The 13308-nt window shown below is 39.2% G+C and overlaps 1 protein-coding gene across 2 annotated transcripts in view; it reads right to left on the reverse strand.

Moving 5' to 3' along the window:
* Positions 1-13308, reverse strand: part of TRIO (trio Rho guanine nucleotide exchange factor) — a 244569-nt gene that overhangs the window by 24999 nt on the left and 206262 nt on the right. Inside the window, exons 35-38 of one of the 2 annotated variants that reach the window (XM_058830459.1) lie at positions 9363-9655; positions 7570-7740; positions 2534-2629; positions 303-451 (exon numbers count right to left, since the gene is read on the reverse strand). In XM_058830459.1, the coding sequence (XP_058686442.1) occupies positions 303-451; positions 2534-2629; positions 7570-7740; positions 9363-9655 (709 nt within the window). Of the gene's footprint in view, positions 1-302; positions 452-2533; positions 2630-5775; positions 6827-7569; positions 7741-9362; positions 9656-13308 lie in introns of those variants that run through there. The other variant, XM_058830460.1, reaches the window with a different exon arrangement.

Here is a 13308-nt window from a genome sequence, read left to right on the forward strand (position 1 = left end):
AATAGAAAGAGGGGAATGACCATTTTTTTTAAAGCCTAATAGACTTTTGGACATTTAAAGATCAGCATCTTCCCAAATAAATGAGAGTGACATGCAACAGAAGTCAAACACAGGTATGACTAGAATTAAAAATCACAGATTGAATGTCACAGAGAAATGTGACCACATGCTCGACATTTAATACAAGTCCTCCCACTTTCAAACTAACAGCTTCTGCTGCCAGTTCAAAATAAGCATTTTTATAAATAAATAAATGAATGAATAAATAAATAATAAATAAGTAATAAATAAATAGGTCTTACTGTCGTCTTTTTAAGGAGCTGGATTTCCTTTCCTCCATCTCATCTATGGGTGATGAGGAGGATAGAAGGGAGTTATCGGAAGGGTTGAAGGATGGACTGCTGCTGTCACCTTGATCTACCAACAAGGAACTTGGACGGTCCTCCAGAGCCTGAGGAGGTATTCAAGACTGTCAGCAACAATGATTTATTTCTCCTTTATTCAGAAGATGCGTTGCAAGCCACTTTATATCACAATCTATGGGAGATCAATTACTTTAGTGTATCTTGGCAAAGCAAGTCATAAGCCTCCAGGAAACCAGGCAACAACATGGCTTTCCATGATAACTGAGCCTTTGAAGCACATTTAAGAAGCACATTTGAGATGACAGTCTTCTCTTCACAGGAAAATAAAGGAGTTGAACTGCTTTGAGCAGCAATGGATAAAAGTCGGAGTTTCCTGCTCATGATGCAAGTACTTCTATGGTGGGAGTGACACAAATGTGTCCTTATTGCTGGGGATTAAATTATATTTGTCATATTTGACTTCTGGCATATACAAGTTACTTTCAACAATAAATAGGACATCTTTAAAGGAGATTTTTATGATGTCACATTTTTAACTCAAGAGAAGTGTTGTTCTCTGTCAGACATTTTGGTTATCTTAATAACTAGCCCAAATAGTGTCTCAATGAAGAAAATAATGACTTCTACACTGCCAATGTTGTTTTTCAGGCTGTTCAGATCCTAGAAAAGAGTCCCTGTATCCTCTTCCACATACACTGTCTTCCTTGCATGGATTCCACAGGCTTCTGTTTGTATAAAAGACGAAGAAGCAACAGGATATAATCTATGAAATAATCATTATATTTCTTTAATTCAAGCCCATAATCTTGGATCAAGCTACAGATATGCATCACATTTTCCTTGCATGTGATACAGCCTTATTGCAAGACACATCTACTTCACTGGGGTGAGGTTCAGCTATAATCTTTTTTCTTTCCCTGCAAAAAGTAAAAACCAGTAATGATATGACTTGCCCAAAACCCAGGGGAAGCTGACCCTTGGCTCAAACTGTGAAATGAGAACATCTCCTATATGCATGGATCATTAAGTTATATTCACTGCTAGGTGAAAGACACGTGGACTACCAGACTTTCTGTTTACAAAAGATTGTTGAATTTTCCCATAGATTACTTTGTATTCACCATTCTGGTATAAGAGAAGTAGAAAGAAAAGTTAATACCCAAGAGAGTACAGTAATTATTTTGTGCAATAATGTAATTTTCTCTGAATGAGAGAACCATAAAATTTCTAGTTCTGAAAGTCAAAGCTGCTTCAATTTAGAATGAACCTGGGAAATATCAGCCTCTGATAACATGGGACTGACACACTGCAATTCTTTGTAGTTTTCACAAATGTACTTCCTATTGAGCCTAAGAGAGACTATGCTGCAAAAGCTTTATTCAAAGATTTTGAGGAAACCCAGAATTGCTGAGGGACCTCTTGAGACCATATAGTCCAATCTCAAACAGGGTCAGCTGAAGAAGTTTTTCCCAGACTGGGTCAAACTGGATTTTGATTACAAAGGGCCTTCCTGGAATTATGCATATAATGTGAATCTTCAGAAACATGAAAACTTTAAAATATATCAATGATGATCTTCAGAAACATGGAAAATTTAAAACATAGGAACCTTAAAAAAGCTGACACAGATTTGTCCTACTTAATTTCTTAGCAAGGATGAAGGCACTAACATGCAAAATGATCCCTTTAGTCTTTTACTTTTTTCTTCATTATCATGTTGCCTAAAGAGCAACTAGATAACAAAAATGTTTCTGTTGTTAGAGTTTCCTGCTTTACTGCTGAGCCCTGTAAGATTTGCAATAAATTTAGTTTCAGGGATTCTTCTCACAAAGGTCTACTTGTCTAAGACTCTGGGTCTTTGCATTCATCCTACTAACAGGATATTTTCTTTTTACTAACAGGACATACTTAGTAAATTTTCTACCATCATGTCTCTCTCTCTTATTTATTGCTTTTTCCTCCTCTACATAGCCATCTACCTATTCAATAAATGCTTTTACAAAAGAGTGTGCACAAAATTACCCTGTTCAACAACCCAGAAAGTGACTTTTGAAATAAGACAGCAAATTTTGGGAGTCAGTGTAAAACACGCAGGTTTTCTTTGAATAGCAGGCTGGGACTTGAAGACGCAACTTCTTTAGACACATGCACCTGCTGGTCAGTCTCACCATTTTACTTTTGACGAGCTCTTCAATTGCACTGACGAGTTCTGCAGCACTGGGCGTCTCGGAGCTGGTGGGCCGCACCAACAATCGAGAAGATGTCTGTGCAATGACACAAAGGAAGGAGAATCACAGAGTTAGCCCAGTACTTGCTCAAGGATCAAGAGACTTCCTTCACTTCTATGTCAGACAAAGGTACCCAATGGGCATTGTCAGTGTCATGTAATACTAAGATCATCCCTTCCAACTTGAGCAGCTGGAGTTGCAAGTTTCAAGTAAACCCCATAGAAGTTAAATGCTGGGATAAAAATTCCTGTTCCTACATGCAATAGCAGTCAAGGAAATACAATTGCTGATAATTCTTGGCAAATACCTATGAAGATTGCCTGAGTTGACCCAATGGACAGCAGTTTGTTAACCTATTTTATTGCTGCTTAAACAAAGCAACAACTGCAGAACACTAAGAGAAATCAAGAAGACTTGAAATAAAGGAGGAAGCATTATTATGTTACGAAAAAATACACCAATAACTCAGGGGCATTTACTTTTCTAAAAGAGCTGGAGTATATTGCCCAGATTCAGATGGGAAATTGAGCTCACCATTCCTTGTGCCATCCATTTTTCCCAATGGTATGTGTAGAGCACAGAAGATCTCTGGCCTCATAAGCTATAAAATGCCAGTTTATAGATACAACTGAAGGTAAAAGGTGTTCACAGTAAAGGATTCTGGGAGAAGGCCATTAAATTCAGCCTCAGTAATTTGCAAACAGAGTTGTTTGCATATTACATTTATCATTTAGAAACTGGAAAGTGGAAACAGGGCGTAACACGAACTGTATTTCATATTACGAACAGCACAGTGAACATCATGCAGGACAGGGCAAGCTGTCCTGCAAACATTTCCAACAAACCGGACAAAGAAACAGCACGAATAATGACTCAACACAGGAGGTTCTGCTCAAATCAAGCATGGGTGTAACAAGACTCCCCATAAGTGAACACATTAAAAAAAAAAAAACAAACACAAAAAGCCCAAACAAAAAAATATAAAACAAAACAAACAAAAACAAAAACAAAAAAAAAAACAACAAAAAAAACCCAAAGCAGATTTTAGGTAGTTTGCCTTGTATTTGCCTTATTTGGAAAGGAAAGAGGGCTGGGTAAGCAAAGGAAATACAGATAACTTTAAACGGAAAGATACGGGAACTGAGCCAAAGCAGAGACAGAACACAAGTCAACATAATGCTGCATCAGAGTTTACAAAAAGAGAAAACAAAAAGTGAAAATAATTAGTTTCATATTAACACAACTGGTCTTGAAACTTTTAATACTGTTTATCCAAAAATTAAATGCAAACAACTTGTAAACTGCCACCAAATGCAAATCCATGACGTGTGCAATGATTCTGCTGAATGAAAGAATGCATATAGTGTGCAGATGAGCTCTTAGGGGAGAAAATGGTTGTGTTATTTAGTGCTGTTAGACAAATCAGCATGGCCTAGCGCATGATGTTTGCATGCACACCAAAAACTGAGCAATCCCACAAGTTGGCCTGTCTTTTAGGCAATTTACATGCTCCTGACATCTGACTGTTGACCAGGTTTTCCACAGCTGTGCCTGTATGTGAGTTTTCACTTCGGATGCAGAGCTCGGCTTTGTCTTTAAAAACACTGCTAGTGTTGAAATCAGGTTCTGGTTCTGGTCTCTTTTATTACTCTGTTGGGGTATGTGAAGTAAAACTTCAGAACTGTGATTTCCAGTGCTTGTGGTTATATTACATATTATCTGAAAAAGGAGGAGCTGCATAGATAAAACTCCTTGTTGATTTTCCTGATGATGTACTCTGGGAGCAGAATACATCATTTGCCCAGAAAAGAAAGGAAAGCTGGAGGGAGCAACTGAGCTCACACAGGTATGAGAGGCTGCTAGGGGCCCAAAGCAGGCTAAGAAGGGAAGGAGAAACCCAGCAAACAGCGTGTTTCCAGCACTGAGCAGGAGCTCTGGAGAGGAAGAAATGCTTGCAGGGAGGCATAGACAAATGCCAAGTCTCTGAGGTCACAGAAAGGAGGAGACATTCCTTGGGATGTGGAGTAGCTGAGCAGCCCAAGAAACCATACAGCATGGCAGGAATGTGAAGAAGGACTCCGCCCAGAAGACAGACAACTGGGAACTTGTTTGCAAGCCTTTTATTAATCAGTAACTCTATCAACAGAGCCAACTACCTTCTCCTGGGTAAAACTTTGCTCTGGCTTCTCACTTGTGTGTTCCAATAAAGCATTTACTTTAGATGCTCGAAGTTGGTGGTGTGTGGACTTCAGGGAGGCACACACAACCTCCCAGGATGCCGCATGAGGGGACCTTTTGCCTCCCACCATGAAAGACAAATATTGCATAGTAATGACACATTGAAGAAGAATCATTATTTACATGCTTTGAAAATTATGGTATAATGCTAACTTTACTAAGTTTTAACTTCTCTGAACTCTTCTCTAAAGGTAGTTTCAGCTACTTTAAAAACTGTCCCAACATGTTTTTACTGAAGCGGGTGCCTAGTAAACTTTTAAGAAGTTGTGCTGGTTTTGGCTGGGGTATAGTTAATTTTCTTCACAGTGGCTGGTATGGGGCAGCATTTTTGATTTGTGCTAAAAAATGTGTTGATAATGTAGGGATGTTTTTGTTATTGCTGAGCAGGGCTTACACAGAGCCATGGCCTTTTCCGGTTTTTTGTACTGCCCTGCTGGTGAGGAATGGTGACGCAAACTGACTGAAGGGCTATTCCAGACCATGTGACCTCATGCTCAGTGTATAAAGTGGAGGGAAGGAGGAGGAAGGGGAGGACATTTAGAGTGATGGCATTTTTCTTCCCAAGTCACCATTACACCTGATGGGGTCCTGCTCTCCTGGAGATATCCGAACACCATGAGAAGCAGTGACTTAACTCCTTGTTTTGCTTTGCTTGTGTGAATGGTTTTTGCTTAATCTCAATCCATATGTTTTCTATCTTTTACCTGACCCATTCTCTCCCTGATCACACTGGCAGGGGAGTAAGCAAGCAGTTGGATGGTACTTGGTGGCTACTGAGTTTAAACCACAACAGCAGTGAAAATAAAATTTGTTGAAGATGGAAAACTACTTAAAGAGTCTTTCTTTACTGTGGTACATGTCTAACTTTGCACCAGAAATAAAGGGGTCTATAACAAAATTAATTTTTCTGTGGAGAAGTTTTTATAATATTTGTATATTAATTGTTTTCTGTCACTAAAGGAACATGCAAATATGGCAGCTCATCAGCAAGAGCTTAAATATATTTTCACCAACATTATTTTCATCTTATTTCTAAATCTGAAATTGAGATTATTCTAGTGAGAAAACATTCTCTCAGCTCTGAAGGCTAGCTTATTTTTGCTTCTTTTGTTTCAGGAATATTTTCCAATATATTAACTCTTCAACTCATATGTTACACTTTGTCAATTCAGAAAATGTGTAGGAATTGAATGCACACAGTATAAGAACCAGCCATTTTGATCCTACAAATGATAGCTTCAGGGATGAGTGAGATTCCTACTGAAAGGCAGTGTTTTTAGAAGAAAAAAAAAAAAAGGAAAAAAAAAAAGATCCACTAAAGTTATGAATAACATCTGCACAATTGAGAACAGAGAGCAAGCAATCACAAAATTCACTAACAATATTCAGTGCTGTAGATTACAAAGGTTAAAAATTTTAAGGAGCAAAATGGCAAGAAAACAATAATGTGCATATTTGCTGTACAAGTCCAGATTACTTCCATTTTAAACCCCTCTATTTCCAGACTTGATACTTTTCCGTTAAATGTCTGATCCAGGTTCAAAACTGAAATAAACTCTCTTAATGTATGAATATCATAACATTAAAGAAAAACAGATCATTCACAAGTAAGATTTTCTTCATGCAGTTACTACCTACATCCAAAGTTTTATTACCGGTTCAAAATTTTTACCTTCAATTTTAATGTGTTTTTGTTTGTGAAAAACAGATGGATTATGTGCTGGTTTTGGCTGGGACAGAGTTAAATTTCACAGTAGCTGGTATGGGGCCATGTTTTGGATTTGTGCTGGAAGCAGTGTTGGTAACTCGGGGGTTTCAGCTATTGCTCAGCAGAGCTCACACAGCACCAAGGCCTTTTTTGTTTCTCACTCCACCCCACCGGTGACAAGAATGGGGGGGGCACCCAGAGTTGAGAGGAGACACAGTCAGAACAGCTGACTCCAACTGACCACAGGGATATTCCAGTCCATATGGTATTATCCTCAGCACATAAAGCTGGGGGGAAGAAAAAGGAAAGAGGGGACATTTGGAACAATGGCTTTTACCTTCCCAAGTCACTGCTACCCATGATGGAACCCTGCTCTCCTTGGGATGGCTAAGCACCTGCCTATCTATGGGAAGTGGAGAATGAACTCCTTGTTTTGCCTTGTTTGTGTGCATGGCTTTTGCTTTACCTATTCATCTGTCTTTATTTCAACCCAAGAGTTTTTTTCACTCTTTCCCTTCTGATTCTCACAGGGACAATGGAACAGTGACTGTGTGGGGCTTAGCTGCTGGATGGGGTTAAACCATGACAATTATTACCCTTATTTGGTAATTCCTTTCTCTTAGGCATCCCCCTCTTCCTCCCCCCATCCCCTGCCCCAACAAAAAAAAGCCCAAACAAAAATCAAGAATAACAGAAGGTATGATTATAAAACAATGGGACTCTAATAACTAAATATGGCATCAGCCAAAGTGATGTAAATCATCCTGTGAGCACACAAAGCAGCATATTTCCACATTTAAAGTACTAACAGAAAAATTTCTACATTTGTGCGTTTAAAATGGAGAAGGATTTAATTCATGTTCTTTTCATAGAACACCCTTTTAAAGTTGTCTATAGGGCAAAAGTCATTACTTCTGTCTACCATTAAGCTGTATTATGTACATTTTCAAGACCTTTGGAAGAAGAAGAAAGATTTGTGCAAACAGAGGTTATCTCATCATGTGAAGCCTCCCCCATGTCCTGGTCCTACCTTGTCATCTTGTGAGTCAGGCTGCAGGAGACTGTGTTGCTGAATTGCCATGGGAGGAGGAAGTGGCACAGCATCTGCTCCCTCTTCACCTTCCTCCTCTCCGCAGCTCTGCATGCCTGAAGAGGATGACTTGGAAAGTGTGCCACTGCTCAGCCCCTCGTTCCGACCTCTCTGTAAATAACATCAAGATGTTCAAGCTCTGTTATCTCAACAGCATGAAACTTGTTATCACATGCTCGTTTTAAGTTTATTCTGTAGTTTCAGCCCTCTCCCAACAAACCAAGATGCTCCTACAAACACTCCTTAAAGGACGGGGAAAATGCAGATGCCAAAGACACTTTTCAACGTGTGGTAAAAGCAAAAGAATTCAAATACTAAGAAAAAGACATTCAGATGAAATTTACCACAGGAAAGTGTTATCAAAGCCATGCTTGCTTTCCAAGGTCAGTTCTGTAAAGAGAAATCTGTATCTCTCTGAAATATATATCTTGCTCTGTATCATAGCAAGACTTCTAGAGTACATAAAAAAAACCTATTAAAATATTTTATTTTATTATTAAAATATGATGGATTTCATCAATGATCATTTCTGTCCCCACAAAGAAGTCTGATTTCAAGTACCCAAAGTTTTATGTACTGATCTCACAGGGTAATTTATCTGCCTTTACAGGAAGACAGCATAGATGGTTATTGTTTTTTCCTGACTTTAAGGCACTGGCCTTAAATTATCCCCTTGACTCACAGAACTGAAGAATAACAGATACTGCCAAAACGATGTTACAACTGCAGCACAAAGGGTCTCTTTCTACAGCCTGACATTCAAGGTCAGAGGTCAGTATTCATTCCTAACCAACATCTCTCAATTCATCATGCTGCCAAGTCTTCAGTCTTTCCTTTCCCTACACATACTGTGGAACTTCACTAGTGTTCCATGTAGAAAAATATGTTTGGAGGAAGATAAAAAAATAAAAGCAGCAATAAATAAAAACTTGGGCAACTGAGACCACTTTTCTGTATGCTAAGTACCAAAATCAACAGTCAGAGTCAATCTAATAAAAGGGAGTAACATGCACCCAGCTGTGCTCTTGGAAGCAGTAACATGACATTTATTTCAGCCTGAACTATAGGTTTGTTACAGAGAATTTGGCTCTTCTCTGCACCTAACTGGAAGCCAGCTTTGTTCATACATGAATTCCAGACTTTGAAGGAGAGGCACATGTTTGTGGGAAGAAGGGAAGCCCTCAGTAGATGTCCTTGGTGGTAAAATTTGGAACAGTTCGCAATTTCCTTCTCTCCAATGAAAATTATGCATATTATTTGACTAGTGGTAACTAGCCTGCATTGAAGAGCCAGTAATTTTCCTGAGCTCTAACTCTTGCACAAGGTGCAATTACAGCTTTAAGCAGTTAAGCAGCTCTCCCTACACTCCCTGATCCATCAACAAGAAAAGCAAAGGAAGTACAAAATTACCTGATTATTCCCAGATTTTGAAGCACCTTTACTCACAAAGCCACCTTCCTAATTAGCATAAGACAGTAAAGCCAAAGGACAACTTTTTATTCTCTTGTTTCTCTATTTAAATCACAGGCACTTCACAGAGCTTCACTAACACTCTCAGAGGGCACAAACTGTCCCTGGCACAGAACTCACGCAGAATACAGCATTCAAGGATGAGCACAGGGCATGTAACACTTTGCTCCACTGCTGGATAGTTAGTAGACGAGACATCTGAAAACATTTAGTTCTTTGAAAAACATACACAAAAGTCTTGGGAAGCTGCCTTGAGCACTTACCTCTTCAACAGTTTCATCTTGTGGGGTCGCTGCACTGTCGTCAGAGTCCTTCTGAGAGCCTGCATCAGCACTTTTACGGACCTCTCTGCTTTTCTTATGCTTGTGGGCCAGTTTTTTGACGTGCCCATCTGCCTTCCCACTGCTAAGGCGCCTCACAGGACTGGTGAGCCATTTCCTCAAGGTGTTGCCAGGGCGCTTGGGGCCCGGGGAGCTTTGAGCACCGATCATGTGGGGCTGAAGCGATGTCACGGAAGCGGGAGGACTAGCATCATTGCTGGAGACCGAAAGAGAGTCTGGAAAAAAGAACAAGGCGATCACTTTAAAGCTAAAGCACTGCCAAGTGAGATACAAATGGATGCATGTAATAATGGATACGGAACTTAATTTATGGACCAATCAATGAGATTTTTTTGATGTAACCTGGCCTTTAATCATACCGCAACTATCAGCGTTCATGCTGCACACGGCTGTCCATGCATAAGCACCACTGATGTGTTTAGAACAGTCAAGTTTCATTAAGTCATTCCTGCCTCAAATATAACTCCTACTTCCCACTGCTGATGCTTATTTGATAGTGAATTATACTTTCCATATGTCATGTAACTTTATGGAAGGATATGCATGTTTTATCTTTCAATGTTTACTGCTTTGAGCAAAGACATGAAGGGTAACAATAATTGCCTCAATGATATAAGAAAATCATTTTTCAAGCACCAAATTTAATTACAAATGCTCCAATTACTTTTGTTATTTATATATTTCTCCTACCCTTGGGACAGAGGGAAGAAGAAACCAGAAGACATTTAAATGTCTGTCTTTTGCTTAAATTTTCTGTGAGTGTTTGCTTTGTTTTGTTTGTTTCTTAAAAAGGCACAAGCAGTGTTTAAAAGCCCACTTGCTGGAATCTCAGGATCAGCAGTAGTTCTCAGCATGACACACTTGAAGTTCTGTAATGAAACAAAGGATACACTTTTCTCAAGCCATAGTTTAATGTGCATGAGGTCAAAAACACTTTCCCACCAAGGTTCCTGTCACTTGACCAGGACTATATGCTTATAACGAACACCCACTAGTCAGCTATTGTGAGACCAGATTCCGTTTTTCCCCATGCAGCAGAATGCTGTTTCCTCACAGCATTTTTCCTAAAAATTATCTTTTTTTTTTTTCCTTTTTTTTTTTTGGAGGGGGGGGTGGGGTGGGGAGGGGGCAGTGAAAGGAGGGGTGTGTGAAGTGGGGACCTGGAAACATTCTTGTAACACTACTCTTATAAATCTTGTCCACCACTAGTGTATGAGCAAAACTATCCTAGGTTGTTAAATATGGGGTTTTTTTCCCCCCCCCGTGTATGCACTTTTGCAGACAGATAGTTTACGTAAGGATGGCATAAATAATGTTTTGTTGAATGTTTCTCCTGCTGGGAGTTATATATAGTGCTTGTACTCCTCCTTGAAGCCTGACACAGATGTTCAGATCACTTCTTCTGGCAGGTTTTCCCTAAGAGGTGTATTGCCAATCTGACCAGAGATAGTTTGAACTTTGTGGAAAATATGCTGCATTGCTACATAATATTGCTACATTGATGTAGCAATACATTTCATCAGCAACATCCAAATGCTTGGATCCACATGCAAATATGTGAGGTTGTTTCATTTCCACAGAGCACTTAAGTGTAAATGATGGTTTTGAATGGAGATGGGGAAAGAAACATAAAATGTGGATATAAAAAGTTAGGACTTTTTACTTTTCCTTCATGTTCAAGCTGTTTCACAAAGGGCACCCTTTCTTTGGGATCCAAAATGTGATCTATCATGCTGTTTATGAAAATGTTTCCCTGTTCCCATAAAACCCATGGCACCATTAAGATACATCAGCTCTGATGCCAACAACATTTGTAACTTATACACTATGAACACATACATAATAATTGCTGTTAACCACCACTTTGATCATGTTTCCACAAAGCTGAAGATAAACAAATTTTATAAATCATACTTTCAGTCTAACAAGCTAGCTGCTAACGCTTTGAATCAAGTCACATCTTGAATGGCAGAATTATTTTCCAGCAACGGCTGTAGCTGTTGTGAGCATAGGTAAGGAGGGTTCACATGGTGCCATTAACACGGCTTCAAGGTTTTAAGTAAGGGTATTAGCAAAAAAGCAGATGCAAAGCAACACTAGCTGTCTTTGTCTCTAAATCTTGGGAGAGCAGTGATAAGAACTGCTACATTACTTTCTTGCTGAAGTGGAAAGCATAAGGAAGAAATTAATTATCTATAACAATGGTTTTCAAGTTGCAAACTGAGTATCCCTCAAGGCACCAGAATTACTGCTTAGGGGTTCTCAGCACATATGCAAGAAAAGCAAGCCTACTAGCCACCAGCATCCACATCATGACAGATTTTTGACTCTATTTAAAAAACCCTGATCTGCTTATTAAAAATATTCCAAGCAAAACTTGCAACCATCTGCAAGCTCTCCACAGGAATCCAAACAATCTCCTATTAAACATCTGTAAGAATTTGGTTTGACTGCTCTTTCACCAAACTTATCTTTACCTTCACTGTATCATGCATTTTAATTATTATCAGATGTCTTGTTCCAGAAATCACAGCAAACATCAGCTGATGGGTATTTCAGTAAATAACCTTCTGCTACTCTGCTAGTGGACTGTTGAAGATGAGAAAATAGTGGTGTTATTGTAAGCAAGTTTCTAAAAGCACAAACTAAATGCCTTGTTTCCAAAACTCCTAAGCTTGAAGAAGTTGTAACTACTCAGCCAAATTTTTCTTTCATTTGTATATAGTTTTCTTCTCAATAACAGTTCATACAAGGCTCTTCTATGCAAATAAAATAGAGAACATTCACTTGTTTACATAAGAAGAAAAAATTAAGCCTGAAGTTCACTCTTTTGTATTTTTATATCTGTTGCATTTCTTTCCTTTGCAATTACTCCTTTCTAACAAAAAGGCAGCATGGTGGTGCAGTAACTGATTGCATACGATTGACTTTTACATAAACATGCCTATTTCTAAGCATATAACATGCCTCCAGTTAATAAACTCCTTCTTTTTATAAAGTGTGTTCCACCTCCTCAGATTTTCACACATCCTTTTGACAAACTACACTTAGCAACTACAGAATTTCTTGTAAAACCAAGCAGTACAGGACAGAGAGGCCCTGAAACTGTGGAAGGCAAGTATTTTTGTCTGACTGTACTTCTGCTGTACCACTCCTAACTCTTAACCCAATTCAGCCAAGAGTTTGTGGGCAGGGGGAGGGAAAAGAGCACGGAGAAATAAGTACGCTCTGCTCAAGCAGAGAGGATCTAAGAGACAAAACAATGTAAGTCAGACATGTTCTGCAGCACATACTTCAGCCACATCCTCCCACATTAGTTTTCATTTGGTGTGCAGCATGTAACTGCTTCTTATCTTCCCTTCTGCATGACTTAATATGAAATCCTTACTGAAGTATTATTAGGGCTTCAGGGAATCACAAAAGTGGACACCATGTAAGCAGCACACTGAAATGATAGCACTGTTCCACTTTGCTCTTTAAATCTTGAAATCACTCAGAGAGAAGGAAAATCACAAAGGTTGGGGACCTTTGGAGATCTGCTAGACTATGCCCACTGCAGGGTGTAGAGGGTTGCATCCAGGCAGGTTTTAAGTATCTCCTGTGAAGGAGACTCCACAACCTTTGAAGGCAGACTGTTTCAGTGGTCTGCCAGCCTCACAGTAAAGCAGCTCTTCCTCATATTCAGACAGACATTTCTACATCTCGGTTTGCGCTCATTGCCCCTGTTCCGTCACTGGACACCAAAAAGACCCTGGCCCCACCTTCCTGAAACCCACCCTTAAGATACTTGCATGCATTGTTAACACCTCTGTTTAAATCAATAAAAATACTTCATTGCTATATAAGCATCAGCCTAAAGATCTAATTT

Source organism: Poecile atricapillus, chromosome 2 (assembly GCF_030490865.1).
Source record: "Poecile atricapillus isolate bPoeAtr1 chromosome 2, bPoeAtr1.hap1, whole genome shotgun sequence".
In the NCBI taxonomy this organism is placed as follows: domain Eukaryota; kingdom Metazoa; phylum Chordata; class Aves; order Passeriformes; family Paridae; genus Poecile; species Poecile atricapillus.